The sequence below is a fragment of the Oculina patagonica genome, chromosome 9, assembly GCF_052425735.1.
Source record: "Oculina patagonica isolate OP01 chromosome 9, crgOcupat, whole genome shotgun sequence".
Lineage (NCBI taxonomy): Eukaryota > Metazoa > Cnidaria > Anthozoa > Scleractinia > Oculinidae > Oculina > Oculina patagonica.
In genome coordinates this window covers 10990069-11005888 of record NC_135766.1, presented here as the reverse complement: position 1 = coordinate 11005888, position 15820 = coordinate 10990069, and the positions used below count along the sequence as shown (strand labels likewise).

At 36.7% G+C, this 15820-nt stretch overlaps 1 protein-coding gene and 1 non-coding gene across 2 annotated transcripts; both read right to left on the bottom strand.

Moving 5' to 3' along the window:
* Positions 1-9447: 9447 nt before the first annotated feature.
* Positions 9448-9522, bottom strand: Trnat-ggu (transfer RNA threonine (anticodon GGU)). Its single transcript has one exon. It is a non-coding gene; the product is annotated as a tRNA-Thr (tRNA).
* An 876-nt stretch (positions 9523-10398) lies between these two features.
* On the bottom strand, positions 10399-15168 carry LOC144666043 (uncharacterized). Its single transcript, XM_078527397.1, has 4 exons — positions 15079-15168; positions 14648-14955; positions 12649-12763; positions 10399-12001 (listed from the first exon to the last, which is right to left on the bottom strand). Exons 1-4 carry the CDS (start codon positions 15137-15139, stop codon positions 11634-11636), a joined length of 852 nt encoding a protein of 283 aa, XP_078383523.1. The 5' UTR covers positions 15140-15168; the 3' UTR covers positions 10399-11633.
* Between the last annotated feature and the right edge of the window lie 652 nt (positions 15169-15820).

Below are 15820 nucleotides of genomic sequence, written 5' to 3'. Positions count from 1 at the left end.
ACGTCCTGGTACCGCCGTATCAACTTTTTAACCCATCGTTTATAATTATGGTATTCACGCTATTTCGCAATATCGTCTGACGTCGCTTACGCAATGAGCTTGAAATACCTATGCTAAAAACCCGAGAAAGTGACACAGAGAGACGACGCCAAGCTCTATATCGTAAAGATTGGCTTTGAAGCAGGCATATTACGAAAACTTTGAAAAATGAGGTCGTTTTAGACCAATGCAACGGATAGCAAATTACTTTGCAATTGCAGACAGTTTGCCGAGATATTGAAGTTATTCGCCTATTAAGAATAATTTATTTATCCAATTTCAAACCCGGTGTTTGCTTCTGATTTATTTTGTCTCTTAAGACTTCCCCTTTGTACATGGTTTATTGTGTTAAGACTAGGGTGCCGTCTCTACACCAACTGCATTCACATTTTGACAGACCGGTCTACCAGGATAAATAAAGTTATTATTAGACCCTTAAGAAGATTTGTCTCTTTAAAAAGGAACGAAAATCCTTCATTTGCACCAAGTAAATAATAACATTTATAGCACTGTTTGACAGTGCGATTAGGCCACTTATGCAGCGGACGAGATAGCCGGTTTGAAAATCAATATGTGCCTTAGTTACCATGTTGTAAATCACATAAGTAACGTATAATATATGCGGAATGAAATATGCGAACATAAGGGTGATAATAATACAAACACTGCGTATGCCAGCAGCTCTACGGGCCAACCTAATACCATTCTCTCGCTGAACATCTACGGCTCGCTTCATTCTTGTCCATACAGTTTTGATAAGCGATACACTTATTCCAATGATAAGAATGCTTGGTAAAATAAATGACAAAACTATATAACTTAAGTTCATTATTCTAAAAGGAAGATACTGATTATCGTGCGTACAAACCACAGTGTAATGTGTATTGTTTAGGTCGTGTCTTGTCCCCTTGGAGGTTGCAGCAGGAATTGACACAAGGAAAAAACCTGCTAACCAGGCAATAAACACCAATTTTCTAACAGTAGAGTGAAGAAACACACGTGGATTTTTACGAGTTGCAAAATACTTCTCAATGCTGATAACTAACAGGTTGTTCATAGTAATTTTAGTAAACACAATGTTTAAATAACGAGCAATTCTACAACCCCAACCATGTTGAAATAAATCAATATAGATCTGAATGCATACAACTGGAATTGAAATCGCAGCAGATAGGATGTCGGAAATAGCTAAACTCTGAATATAAAAATTAAAATTTTTTTCAAAGGAACATGTGTTCAGAAAATTATTAGTCCTTTTCTTTGTTTTCAAGAAACATAACATGAGTATATTTCCCACCAATGCTACTACCCCTACAGTTGCCAGTATCAACACCAAACTGAGTTTGGTTGAGGAACCTGCTGGGGTGAACACGTAGATTTTACCAGTCAGTCCTGTTCTGTTATTAGGAGTGGAGAAGTTGCTGATGGAAATGGCGGAGGACAGATTCGTCTCCTGTATTCCGGCCATCTGTATCGGTAGCTACAATCTATGGTTGAAATAAAAGTATTTAGTAACTAGTTATTACACAATCTTCTAACAACTGGACACTTAACGCTTTTTCATAATGTTATTTCTCGACATAAGCCATTTTTCCTTTTTTGACAAGAGTAAACTCCGTGTTACGAATCAAATCTTAGTCGCAGACAACGCTGAACTACAGCAAAATGCCAAAGTCAGTGTTGGTTGTTCAGCGGATTGTCGGCAGGAGACGAGCAACTAAATATAGGAATGGCTCTGAAATAAATAGCACTCTGATCAGCCTTTATAGCACTGTAGTTAGCTTGATTGAATAGCACTCTGGACAGCCTTAATAGCGATGACTCGAGAGTGGTAACAGGTCTTAACACAATATGCAATATTCAGCCGAAGCGATTTTTGAGTTCACATCTCGAAAGCGACCGCGACCACTCTTAAGACTGCTGGTTTGAAATTTCCTATGTTTGTTATTTATTTGGAAAGATTTTTCATGCCCGATGTTAGCAAGTGACTTTCACGATTTATGCGACACTGCCTCTATTACAACTTGGGAATAGACCACGTTCGATATCAAAATTCCATCCAATGTGACTCAGAGACTTTCCCTAAAAATGTACGTTTTCGAATATTCGAGTTTGCCATTCCATTCCCACAAGAGACTCGAAACGAAGAGAACAAAACTAAATATGGAAGTTGGACAGAAAGCCTTGGTGCCAAGTTAATTTTTATATATCGAGCATTGGGCTATTAACCTAGACTCACTCACTCACACACTCAAACTCTTCATCCCGTCGGGGACATAAGGCCGCAATAATACTTCGTCGCCAACCCTGTCCTGAGCTTTGACTTGAATGGTAGATTTGTTCTCGAATACAGCGCATTTTATGTTTACGAGTATATTTGTACATGAATAAGCCTGTTTTGCATAACTCAATATTAATTTTAGACAGCTGTGGCCTGGAGCGCTTTCGATTTGTACCGGCCGAGGATCAAGTTGTTCTGATGTAAAATTAAATGGAACGGTCCTTCTGGAAAATGTTTGGAAAAATGAAGTACCTTCAGAGTTATTTTCTTTTTCATTTTTACAGGAATTCTTAAAATATCACTTTCTGCTTTTCCCCACTATGATCCTCGATGAAAAACGAGGCTGTTCCGGTGGGAAATGAAATGGAATGGTCCTTTCCACTGAAGAGTTTTCAAATTGCACATTGTGGTTGTTGAAAAATTGTTCTGTTCCATTTGCTGGAAAATTCTCGCCGGGTTTTCCCACAACGAAAGCGCTTCTGATTTTCCGTAAGCAGCCGCATAGGCTTCACAAATCTTATGATCAGTTAAGGCAGATTTGACGTGACCCGGACATTTGACTCGGATTCGGACATGATTCGGAGCGTTAAACGTTTGGAAAAGAGGTGGAGACACGATTTTAGTTGCATTTCATATCATTTTTTTCATTGTAAAATTATGTGTACGTAGGCCGTTTGAATTGCCAGTTATCATTAATTACAAGGTCTACAATATATATATACAATTTGCTGGTTAACCCTTAATATGCTGAAATTATTCCTAAAAACGCGTTTTTCTTAACCGTTAATCGATTTTCTTGGCTCTACGGTCCAAAAGTTCTCTAAATTCGCTAAAAATGCACTTTCTGAAAATGCAGGAAGATTTTGATGAAATTTCCATGTAAAAATGTACAATATTTTACTTTGGCCCATGCGCATAAGCCAAAATTTGCCCTTTTTTTTTTTTGCTGAACCTTTCCGATATTTTTCCCTTGCTCCTTTCCTTTTCGTTTTTCTCTGCTTTCTTATTCTCTCTATCTTTTACTCTGTGCACCCCTTCTACTGGCCTGAAAAGTTTTGATCTGAATCAATGGAAAACCCTGAAAAGGAGATCATGATCAAGTACGGGTATTTTGGCCTGTTTTAGCTGCACCAATTTTACACCAAACACTGATCGTGTTTTTTTTCGATTAGCTCTGTCGGAATGCAGTCAATATTGAAGATGGATAGTCCTGTGGAAAGATCTATCCGAGCTCTATAAGATGCAACTCACAAAAATCTGCTGACGTGTAAATTGGTGACGTCATAAGTGGCAGAATGGCCATTCCTCCAAATCCCGGAATAATCCGCGCTTAGCATCTGAAGGGTTAAAACTGCGAACCTTTTGCCATTTGACAGCAAGAGTTTTCATTTTTTTTTAAAGGTATTTCATTTTTTTCAGTTTCTTCTTCCATTTGCAAGTTGTTAGTGGATGTCACTTAGTTCCGGAGGTAATTTGTCAGTTGCCATGCAATTCTAGAGATAATGTCGCTTGTCTGTTGCTTTTCAATAACGTAGGTCAGTAGATATCAAGATGTGTTTGCAGGACGATAATTTTTTAGTCACAGTTTAGGAGCTTTGTCTGTTGCCACACAGTATGAATGTTACTAATTGCCATTTAAAGATGCTGCGTTTGTCTGTGGCCGGCTAATCCCATCCACACCTTGAAATAGAGAAAGCATCTTATGTCACAAACAATAGCTGAACCTAAACTCAATTTCTCCTAAGTTTGGACGATTAATATCATTATGTTGATTAGTGAAATGGACTCACTACACTCAGATATGTGCACGATTAAAGTTGTAAAAGTATCCTTAAGGACTCGTATTTGGCACAACGATCTTGAAAATATTAATAATGTAGTAAACTCAGGACTTAGACTAAATTTAAAAAAAAAAAAAAGGCTATGTGGCTTGGAAAATTAGTCAATGAGAGCGACAAACCATTAGGACTGACTTGGATTAAAAACCCAGTGAAAATTTTAGGAATCTTTTTCTCATATGATAGTAACGGTAACAATCAGCACAATTTTAATCTAAAAATTCAAAAGCTTCAGGCAAACTTAGACATTTGGCGATCGCGAGATTTGACCTTATTTGGAAGAGTTCTTATTATCAAGGCAATGGGTGTATCGTCCCTCGTTTACTCTGCTTCGAATATCGACGTACCAAATGAGATTATAGGAAATGTGCAGGGCCGTCTTTTTAAATTTTTATGGAAAAATAAAAGAGACAAGGTTAAAAGAACTAGTGCCTACCAGGACAACGTAAATGGAGGACTGCGAATGGTTGACATAGAGATAATGATAAAGGCTTTAAGACACGCGTGGATCCCTAGACTGTTAAAAAATGGGGACCCAAATTGGAAAGCGGTACCGAATTACTATTTCCGAAATTATGGTGGATTGGAATTTCTACTGAAGTGTAATTATCGGATGGAGGACTTAAAAGAAATACCACGTTTTTACAGGGACATTCTATTATATTTTAAAGAACTCAAATCGCTTTACAATTGTCATGACATTCATGACACAATCCTGTTTAATAATAAGGAAATACTAATAGGAGGGAAACCCTTTTTGTTTCATGAATGGCTAAACAAAGGAATTAAGACGGTCATGGATCTTTTAGACATTGAGAGTAAAGTTCTATCTTTTGCGGATTTTAAATCCAAATTTCATCTTAAAAAGATATCGTTTCTCCGTTTTTATCAAGCCATAAGTGCAATTCCAAACCACCTACTCGAAGAAGCAAGAGAGTTACTTAATTCTGAAGACAGCGGTATATGTTTTGAAGATATGACGTCCTTTCAGGTCGACAATAACAGTTTCTTAAACTTGACGAAAGCCAAAGCCAAAGATTTTTATTGGCTTTTAGTGAATAAAATCCATACAAACAGCCACACGGGGCCGAAACGTTGGGAAAAAATCACTTACTTCCGAAAACATCAACTGGAAGAAAACATTCCAATCGGTCCACAAAACTGCTAAAGAAAACAAGTTGCGAGAATTTCATTTCAAGGTCAAGGAGCTTTTCATATTTAAGATTAAGGAGGATGGAGATTGTACATACTGCGGAGAAACGGATTCGAGAGACCATACGCTTATTGACTGTCATTTCACAAAGTCTTTCATTCAGCAGGTGTTTCAGTGGTTCAATTCAACCAACAACTCGTCCTTTCACTCAATACTGAAGAGATTTTATTTGGCCTTCCCAATACACCGAATGATGTGATTAGCTGCCGCATATCAACAAAATGGCGGCTTTTTCTATATCGCTTGGCCCGCGAGGGAGATAAATCGTCGTTTTTCTCTTAAATGAGCACGGTGACCTATATTTTTTATTGCTTAATTTTGGTGTGTAAATTATCTTCTTTGAATTTCTAAATATGGACACGTGAAAGGAACGTTCGACAAGCATACATGTATTTCAATGAGTATGCAAAGAATTCGAAATGTCTATAAAGGCAATGCACCGTCCTTTGTGCTCCCAAAGTTATACAAGTGTCCCAGCATTTAAATAAATCAAATCATGTCTTAGACCTTTTTATGATTTTAATAGTACAAAGGGTTCTAAACCGGATTGGTTGGTACACGAGTATAAAAGCATATTCAGTTGAAGCTAAAGTGTTTTGGTAGAGAGTGTGGTTTTGAGTGCGAGAACTAGATTCAGTCCTCAAATTATTACGGGGTGTTCGCTGACGAAATAAAGTAAAATAAGCTGGAAAAGCAGCTAAAGAAGGTACATACATACCTCAGTCAAAATGATGTGCAGCTATTTCGTACTTCTTTGTAACAACGTTCTGGCTATTCACGAATAGAGAATACGGGCTGCTGGCATTTGTTTCTTCCTGAAGAAAAAAGAGAATCTCTTGTTATCGGGTAGCTGTAACACCTAAGTATCAGGCGATATTCCGCGCGATTTCGCAGGACAATTGTTAAGTAGTCGTATTAGATTCAGCTTGGGTTTAGTAATAATAATCATAATTTGCTAATTTATATAGCGCATATTTCCATATTCTGATTAATAGCGCTTTACATTTTTAAGAGAAAATTAAAAATTACATCACCATAAAATTAAAATAAAGTTATAAATTATAAAAATACTTCTTAAAAAGATAAGTTTTAAGTCAAGATTTAAAACGGTCAAGTGATGTTGCTTGACGAAGCTCCACAGGTAGGCCATTCCAGAGTTTTGTAGCTGCTACTGAAAATGATCTAGCTCCCAATGTTGACAGCATCTTTCCCTTGGGAGGGTCCAATGATGTTATCAGTGTCAAGTTTGTCCCAATTTTTGCGGGGTTTTGGTTTTCAAAATCATACGCTTTCTCAACTTACTCTATGGTGACGTTTAAAAGTTAGAAAAAAATGGAAGCGAACTTGCCTAAGACTGGTACATGATGACAGACACACGATAACGGTTGTTTTTGTCAAGGTTAACATCTTCCTTTGCATATATGGTTTAAGAATTGTCAAGCCAAACTGATCTACATGTAAGCCTTTTTTCGTATAATCATCGAGTCAAACATGATTAAAAATTAAAGGCACTTATAGTAAAATAAACTTCATGCAAGAACCCAGAACAATCATTATATTCTCATTTGGTATAGTTTATGCATGTATTTTTTATTTTTTTGCAGAGGAAATGTATGGCATGGTCTGGTGATTATTGGATTATTGTTTAAATGCCAGTCTCCCAACAGATCAAAATTTATTTCATCAACTTAATTATATTCTCATATTCTAAACCTTGAAACATTTCTGCCAACCTTTACCATTTTGAAACGTGGTTTAGCGGAGTTCCCGAGCGCAAGCGAATGCGAATTTATTTACGTCAAAAATTGTCGCTTTCATTACGAGATAAGCTTTCTTTGACAGACAAACATTTGAATTTTAACTGTATTGGACGCCGGTCGCATTTTGCGTAACTCTAGGGAATTCCGAAACTCTAAAACAAGCAATTGATTTATCCAATTATCATTCCACTGTACGATGTGAACGTTCTATTTTTTATCGAAACGAAGTGATGGTACATACGAAAAGGCGGAAAAATTTGTTGCACGATGTTCACTGTGTAGGTTTACTGAAAGGCGCGATCCAGTTTATTGCATAGAAAGCGATCGAGACCGAATTATCTTCCGAAATATTCTACACACGATTCCCCCAAAAAACTGTATGGATCATGATACTATTACAGTATTGCCGTTGGTTTATTTTGTTCTGCCACAAGATAATTCGTTGTGCCGTAAGTATTCATTTAAACCGCGATTTAAATTTATTTTGCATCTTTGGGCCACCGTATAACACCTTTGCCGCTTGTTAACCAGAATGGGAACATTGTAAACCTTAAGCTTGCCTGATTCTATATATTAAAAAAATAATGATGTTTTGTAGAATCTATTAATGACACTCACTGTCATATCTTACGTGATCAAATGTTTCCCTTTTTCCAAGGCATTAACCAGAAATGGGACTTCACCATATTTAACAAGCAGAGTTCATCACGCCTTTCTAGTTTTCGCTGGAAGAGTTATATCCAAAAAAAATGTTTTTCGAATTTGTAATCTATTTGGTATTAACCGTAAGATATTTACATAATATTGTTCGCTTAAAGGAATGTTAGACAAAACTGATATAATTTAACGATATCAGATATTTATTTTTTCAAAAGACTCATTTTTTTCGAGAACTTTTGGAAGAAACTCCTTGTCCTAGCGCGCAAATTCTCAGTATTCAATTCATATATAAATACCTAATAAATACCTAATATTTATTATCTTGCTTGCTACCAAATACCTTGCTAATATTAATATTGTAAATTTAATTAGTGGAAAAGAAGGTAAGTCTAAATTATTTTACACAAACGTTTCATATGCTATACCCTCCATCGGTTTATACTTAGTCAAAAATAAATTAAACAATACCTCAAATATATTTAAATAAATCGATCCCGATTTTGCAAAACGAACCTTGTGATTATTTTGCTATCTTCGTTATTGTTTGAAGCTCAATTTGCTGTTTTCGAAGTTTAATAAATATTTGGCCTACCTGTCAACCTCAGCTCGGTTATTCTCCAGAGTGGTTTCTTGTCGTCGATGTACAGTTCGAGTCGAGATGTAGTTCGTTTGACTTTCTACTGATATCCCTAATTGTAATGCCACGTCCATGTATTTATATTCGCTTTAGCTATCGATGATCAAAAGAATTGGTTTCGGTTGACCTCTTTATGATTAATTCCATTTCTCAATGGGACTTAAATTTGCTAAATAAATGTTCACCATTTCTTTTCAAAACATTAATCTGCTGAAGCAGTTTTGTAATCCTTCACTGCCGTGGTGCTTTGTTTACTTTTTCCCATAAGATTTCGAAAGTATCAGGAAACATGTGGGACTCTTTGTATGCCTAATGTGATGTTTCATTTCTTAGATTATTTGCTAAATAAAGGAACTGTTTACTGTCACGTTCATAACGGTGATATTCTTATAACAGGTTTTTTTATAACTTAAATTTACTTAAAACAGAAAAGTCGATTAGTAAAGTCGCAATTCTTATTCTGAAATATAGAAAAAAAATATTTTCAAGGCGAGCAAGTAAACATGTTTCACTGAACGTGCTCTCTTGAAGCATTGTTTTTAGTTTGAAATCTATCAGGTGCCAATTCCCAGAATTTTAATTTTCGGAAAGAAATCCAGATTTTCTCGCCTATTCGCTGGTATTGAAAGAGGTGTCTCGATACTGTAATGTATTTTTTTATGGAAATCGCTATTGTCATGACACCAATAAACATAAAACTCGAAACAGTAAAACTTGAATAATGTGCGATCCAGGTTTCATAGAAACAAGCTTATACCAATATATTAAACTATGGTGAAATAATAACTAAAAAATGTGTATTTTTACACGTTACTGTCATTCTTATTGCTTCGATCGACGCAGTTTCTTTGGCAATTTTGATTTTCTCTTTTCAACAAGCCTTGCAGATCAGTTTGGCCTTTTTTCCAGCGTGGTCACGTAATCGTTGTCTGATTTCTAGTCTCCCAGCGGATAACAATTCAAAATTTTGAAGATGAAGTATTCAACATGACACGAGCATGGAACAAAGAAAAATTCTGAGTCCCCGATGGGAATCGAACCCATGGCCTCCCAGATACCAGTTGGGCGCTCTAACCAACTGAGCTACGAGAGACTCGTTGTGAGCTGGGCCAATTTACTAGGTTGATAAAATTTTCTTTCTCAATTTGTGTTTGGATAATAATCAAAGTCTGTTTCAGCAAACTTGTCAATGATCAAAATAAGGTTATATGAATTGACTCTGTGACTGGTCATGGATGATCATTTGCAAAAAAAAAAAAAAAATGTGGGGAATAGTGGGGAATAATGAGGACCGACATTTTTCGAAAAAGTTATATGCTCGGGGAGGGGATGGGCTCTCTTGGAATTGACTGACACATTGTTGTAAACTAAACTTGGAATGCAAGACAACTCTCACCTGTTCTCATTAAGGAAGAAACATTTTTCGAACTTTTTACGCGCCCTTTACAGTAGCAGCCAATCCAGGCTTTGTTTTGAGGCAAAGTCTGAGATATGTTTTTTTTAGCGGGATTCATTTCTGAAAAACTCAACTAACCAATTAAGTTTTACACTAAATTAACCCCCCCCCCCCCCCCCCCCCCCCCCAGGGGGGGGGAGCACCCAGAAAAAAATAGTAATAATAAAAATAATATATTTTAGAAAAAGGCCACGATTTATTCTATAACAATTTTTAGAAAAAAGAGGCTGCGCGCTAACTAAATTGTTTTTTTTTCATCTGAGACTAGATACTGTACACAAAGAAGTCTCGAAAACCTACAGTCGCGTCGTGGACGAATTTTCAAGAGAACGAGAATGGTCGGACGAGGTAAAGTCAAGATAACAAGAAAGAGGAGACTTGGAGAACAGGCCGTGACAAGAAATCAACAACAACAACAACAACAACAACAACAAAGGATGGAGAAAAGAGAAATAAATGCGAAATACAATTAATAAATTTACTTTAAATCTGTCGTACTGGATGTTTAATGAAAGACCATAATTGAAACATCTGAATCAACAATTTCAAAGACAGGCATTGCTGAAAGGTAGTAGAAACTTGTCCCTGAATGCACCGCGTTCAAATTGCATTCTGGGGAGAGCCGGGAAATGAGGGTATCCTTCTTTGATCATATACTTGCTTAGCGACTACTAAAAAAAACAAAACAAGCTTGACCAAAAATTAATTTTATTTAACCTTAAGTTGTTCTGAAAGATTACACGCACGAGCTGGAAACCTTCTGCTTTGAAGTAATTAAAAAAAAAAATTCTTTGCCTTCATCAAGCGCCCATAGTACACTGAATGACTCTTAGCGATGAATATTAGCGTACAAAAGTTGTTCAAACCATATGCAAACGGCGCGAGAAAAGATTTCCATTCCAGTCCAACAACGTCGATTTCAATTTTTGAACCAACCACAGGCCTGACAGCAATATCAAGAAATTGTAAGAGGATCGCGATACTATTCACCGTTGCCGTGATGTGATTTTGTTCTGTCTCAAGTTTATTTGCCGTGCTGTGAGAATATTTTTATATCCTATAAAATATAAATAAATAAATAAAATAATAAATGGGACTTTACAGTGGGATCTTACACTTGGTGGCTCTTCTTTATCCCACTGATTCCAGTTCGAATTGGAATTTGGAAGTGTTGGTTTTTGTGGAGGGAGGAAAACCGGAGAACCCGGAGAAAAACCCTCAAGGACGAGGATCAACAACAAACTCAACCCACATATGGTACCGGGCCGGAATCGAACCCGGGCCACATTGGTTAGAGGCGAGCGCTCTCCCCACTATTCCATCCCTGCTCCCTACATAAGTAATAAAAATTGTTCTGAATCTATGGGCCACAGTACTTTTAACAGTTTGGTGGCTAGTTCACCAGAACGGAAACAAATATATGGTAAGTAAAAAATAAATACATCGGAGCTTCGCTTTTAGGCTTGCTTAAATCTATATGACTTGTTCCTAATTAGTGTTCAGGAAAACACTGCAACGAATTTCCATCACAACGAAAGCAGAAGCTCTATCTTGTAGGGTTGATCGCAGACAATCTACACCATGCAACCAGGCAGGGGCATGTGTTCCACATCTGTTTTCAGATGGACAAGTGCTATTGTCACCTGCGATTCATATTCTTTACTTATTCTACCTTTTATAATCGTAAATACAGTAAGAGCTGGATAAAATAAAACGTAGGTCGTGGAGCGGTTTCTCGTGTGCTTTGGTTTAGTCAGTGCCACAGTACCGCAAGTCACAGCCTGGTGTTGCATCCAATTTGTAGACATAGTATGAGCCGCAGTTTTTAACTTTAACAAACACGGCCTTACTGCAACAAGTCGAGAAACTGAAACAGAGCTGCCTTTCGACTTCGCCGTCTTCTACTTTTGGATGAGCACCATTTAACCAGCCTTGGCGCAGTGTACCACATCTCCCTAGGGCAAAGTTTGGACATGTAGTGGGCATTCTTGTTCCTGCATCTCCTTGGAAACGATACCAGCCAGGACTGAGATTGTTGTCACACAGAAAAATCTGTGATATGTGCGTGACTTTTCTATCGGTATTGTCTAGGATTTGGTATCCATGGCATACATCACCTTGAAAACAATATGTTTTTTTTTTATTAACTTCTCCAGACTCTACTGCTCCACAGATAGATTTAGAGGGTTTGTTTTAAAACGTTAGTAGGCCAGGGAAATTTGATCTTGGGTATCATGCCAAGGTTACGATTTTAGGATACAGCCGAGAATCCCGATCTTTCGAACCAATTTTCATTTACTTTGAATTGTATTTTCTTATAATTTTCCCCTCCCCCGATTTCTCAAGGTCGGCCAGGTTTTGTTTAGGTACACACTGTACACGGGGGATTTGAATTGGGTATACACTATTTACGCTAAAATCGAATTGGGCCTTTTATGAACACAAAGTAAACTGTGTTTTTCCAAAAAAATGTGGTATTTTGCATGATTTTGAAGAGACATTTGGGTAAACTGGGCACATCTTTTCAGGTATATTAGTATACCACTTACCCCTTGACCGACCCTGATTTCTGGAAGCTCCAGATTTCTCGAGACAGTTTTCATTTCCCCCAAATCTTCGAGGAATCGGGAGTCTACTGTACTTTACTTTAAGGTACATGGTTTTGCTGGAAAAGTTTAAATCGAGTTGTTCGGCCCTGTTTTTTATCAATACATCACTTTAGAATCAGAATCACAACAACAACAACAACAACAAAGCGCCTTACTTGTTTCGCAGTGCCTCCCTTTGTATCCTTTTGTGCAAAGACACATATAACTGTTTCTCTCATAAAGTGATACGCAAGTTGCATTGTTCTGGCACGGTCCACTTATGCATGGAGACTAAAATGAACAAAATCTCCGTCAATATTAATCCTTACTAGCAAAGACAAAGCAACATGTATGCTTGAACGCGGTTGGTGATATATTTGCAACCAATTTTCAGTTCATAACCTGTGATATTCAGTTTTCGTATATAATTTTCTTTTTCAAATAGCACAAAAATGATACGAAGTGGCCAATAGAGTTTTGAAGTTTTATAAGTGTCAAAGAATGGCGTTGTGTTATTTCTCGTTTTTTAGGCTTTGTTTTTTTCAATGATTTAGTTGTGTTGTTATTTCGTTTCCATGGCAGCGAATGTTGCTTACACGCAAATGAAAACAAGCTATTTCGCCTGGATGGTTCTGGGGCAAACGGTAGACAATTTGTGTAGTCTTACAAGCAATAGTATTGGGCTAATCCAGCAATGAAAAACCTATTTTAAATTTTCAACCAACGAATTATTCGAAGAAAATAAAACTTAACTTAGTTATCCGGCACAAATGCCGCATGGTCAATAATCTTGACAGATTAGAAATTGGGTTAAATTAATTCTTTTTTCTAAAAGCAAACAAACGGCGGGTATGAAGCTGCTTTAATATTGAAGTCTGGTTACTACGAATATAGAGAAAGCAATCGCATGTTTTTTTTTTTTTTTTTTTTTTTTTTTTTTTTTTGCGATAACGGCTCATTTTGTCATCTGCACTATTAAAACTGTTTATGAATATATTCCCGCAGCAACTGCTACCAATTTTAAGTGTTTATACTTCTATCAAACAGCTGACATATCGTTATTTACACCTTCGAATTTAAATGACGCATCACTGTAGAAAAAACAAGTTATGAATATTTGCTATGAGGAATTTTCGTTCCATTATTTTATTATTCCCCAATTTTTTTTTAATATGCATATTTTTCATGTAAAGATGTTCTTCACCCAGACGTGGTTGTTCTTAGGATGGATAGCGCTTTCCATGCCGGACAAAGCACTATCTAGTTAATACGTGTTTACAAAACAAACTATGCCATCCAATGGATATTGATTTATCAAGTGGATAGCTTTATCTACCCTTCGATCAAATTGGGCCCAGTCACAGTTGGCAAAACAAACTACCCTATTTACTGGATGGTGTATTTTTTTTTTCGGTGAATAGTCTTATCCATCTTTTGAACAACTGGGTCCTATCAGGAAAAACCGTGCTTCGCAAAATACAATTCACGAATATTAAATGTCTGTTAAACTAGTAACGGTTAAGCAACATGACTGTCGCCCAGAATATAGACAATAATGTTACAAAATGATTTTCAACCAGATGTCTCCAAATCCTATAGAATAATATCTGTGGCTAAATCGTTTGCGGATGTTGCCTTTAATTGAATGAAGTGTTTTTACAAAATCCATATAAAGAGGTAATTGTCGTCAATGGAAAACTACTTCGCCAATTTGAAGCTGACTAAATTTGCTTAAGAAATACCTCAGTATAGCCAAATCGAACCTCCATAATACGGACACACCTACTGTATGTATAACGGACAGTTTACTCGGTCCCGTATAAACTCCAATTCACATATATCTCTCTAATAAGGACACCCCATAACACGGTCACTCAGCTTTGTCCCTCTGGTGTCCGTAATCAAAAGGTTCGATTGCATTACTGCATTACTGCATAAGCATTAGGGACCTTACGAAACCACGACGGCGACCACACATTTTCATGTTTCTAGTTTGAATTTCATAATGCCCTTACATATTCAGCTCGAGATTAATTAGTTCTGACACCAGTGAACGCACTAAATAAATAAAGATAGTTGCAAGAATTTTTAGTAAAATATAATTTTTATTTTAGTCGTCGTTGTCGTCAGAGTCGTCGTGGTGGTCTCGTAAGTTCCCTATTATAAAAGCCTTACCCGAATACTAAAGTGATGAAAAAACTGGCTTGGAACGAACTTGTCCGAGTTGTTGTACTTGTCAGACGGGAGCAGTTCACATAAGATTTTTCCATTGATGTCATAAAATGCTGCCAGATTAAAGGAGAAACATGACGGTATGTTGACACACGCAACTCCACACTCTTTACCATCGAAGATGTAGCCTGTACCAAGACTTGTGATGTTCAAATAAGAGAACTTGTGAGCCCTGAAGTTGGCAAAGGCGATTCCACTATGAACTCCACGGCTGATACTTTGACCACTTGCATCTATAACTTTAGGCTTACCTGTGTTGATTTCGGTGACATATTTATTAGAGGAATAAATATGAAGCTTCTTAGAGGTTTTACAAAAGGTTAAAATTAGATTTAAGGACAGGCATTTCTTTCTAATGATGAATATGAAAATACCTTTCGGCGTTTTTGCACAGCTGATTGATATCATCAAAACATAAAGCAGAAGAAAACGCATCAAATAGTTCAAAGCACCTAAGTTTGAATACAAACCCATCTTGTTGTTAGAGTAAACGAAAATATGACGAACAGAGTGTCACTCAGGCTTTAAATAAAATAGTTTTATGAAATGCTATCCTTATGTCATCCTGTCGTGAAAAAAGGTAAACAGAATCTCCAGCCATCATTAAAATATGAATTCGTATTCTACTTAAACGAAGGAGATAACCAAGAAACGGTTGATATTATTTTATCAGTTTTCAGAACAGAATTCGCTTGATTTGTTCATGCTGTATATTTAGCCTTTCAAACAAACTTAAAGCATGCTGTAAATATTCCGTGGATATATTTTTAGCGATAATGGGTTTTGGCTCTACTTTACATAGTCCGTCCTTCGAGTTTAATTTAAATATTAAATATTTAGTTTTGTCATCTTACGAAATTAAAGCTAAAACTCCGTGAAAAGGTCTTTTAAATATCGCTCAATATCGCTTTTCATGGCGCTAGTGCTTCGCAGTTGCAACTAAAATGTGTCTTTTGACGAATGCACGCTTGCAATCATGCGTTTTTTTTAATTCTATAACTAATTGCAAAATAAACATAAGCAAGCCGAACATATTGCTCAGCTGCTTGTCACATTAACAGGTATTCCTTCTGCGGTTGAATTCAAACTGAATTAATTTCTTAAGTGAACAAAGAT

Excerpts from the sequence above, each read along its gene's own strand:
- LOC144666043 (XM_078527397.1), bottom strand. The coding sequence starts at position 15,139 with ATGCGTTTTCTTCTGCTTTATGTTTTGATGATATCAATCAGCTGTGCA. Across the intron at positions 12,764-14,647 it reads TTCATCACTTTAGTATTCGG|TCTCCATGCATAAGTGGACC; the intron begins GTAAGGCTTTTA and ends TGTTCATTTTAG. Across the intron at positions 12,002-12,648 it reads AGGGAGGCACTGCGAAACAA|GTGATGTATGCCATGGATAC; the intron begins GTAAGGCGCTTT and ends ATTGTTTTCAAG.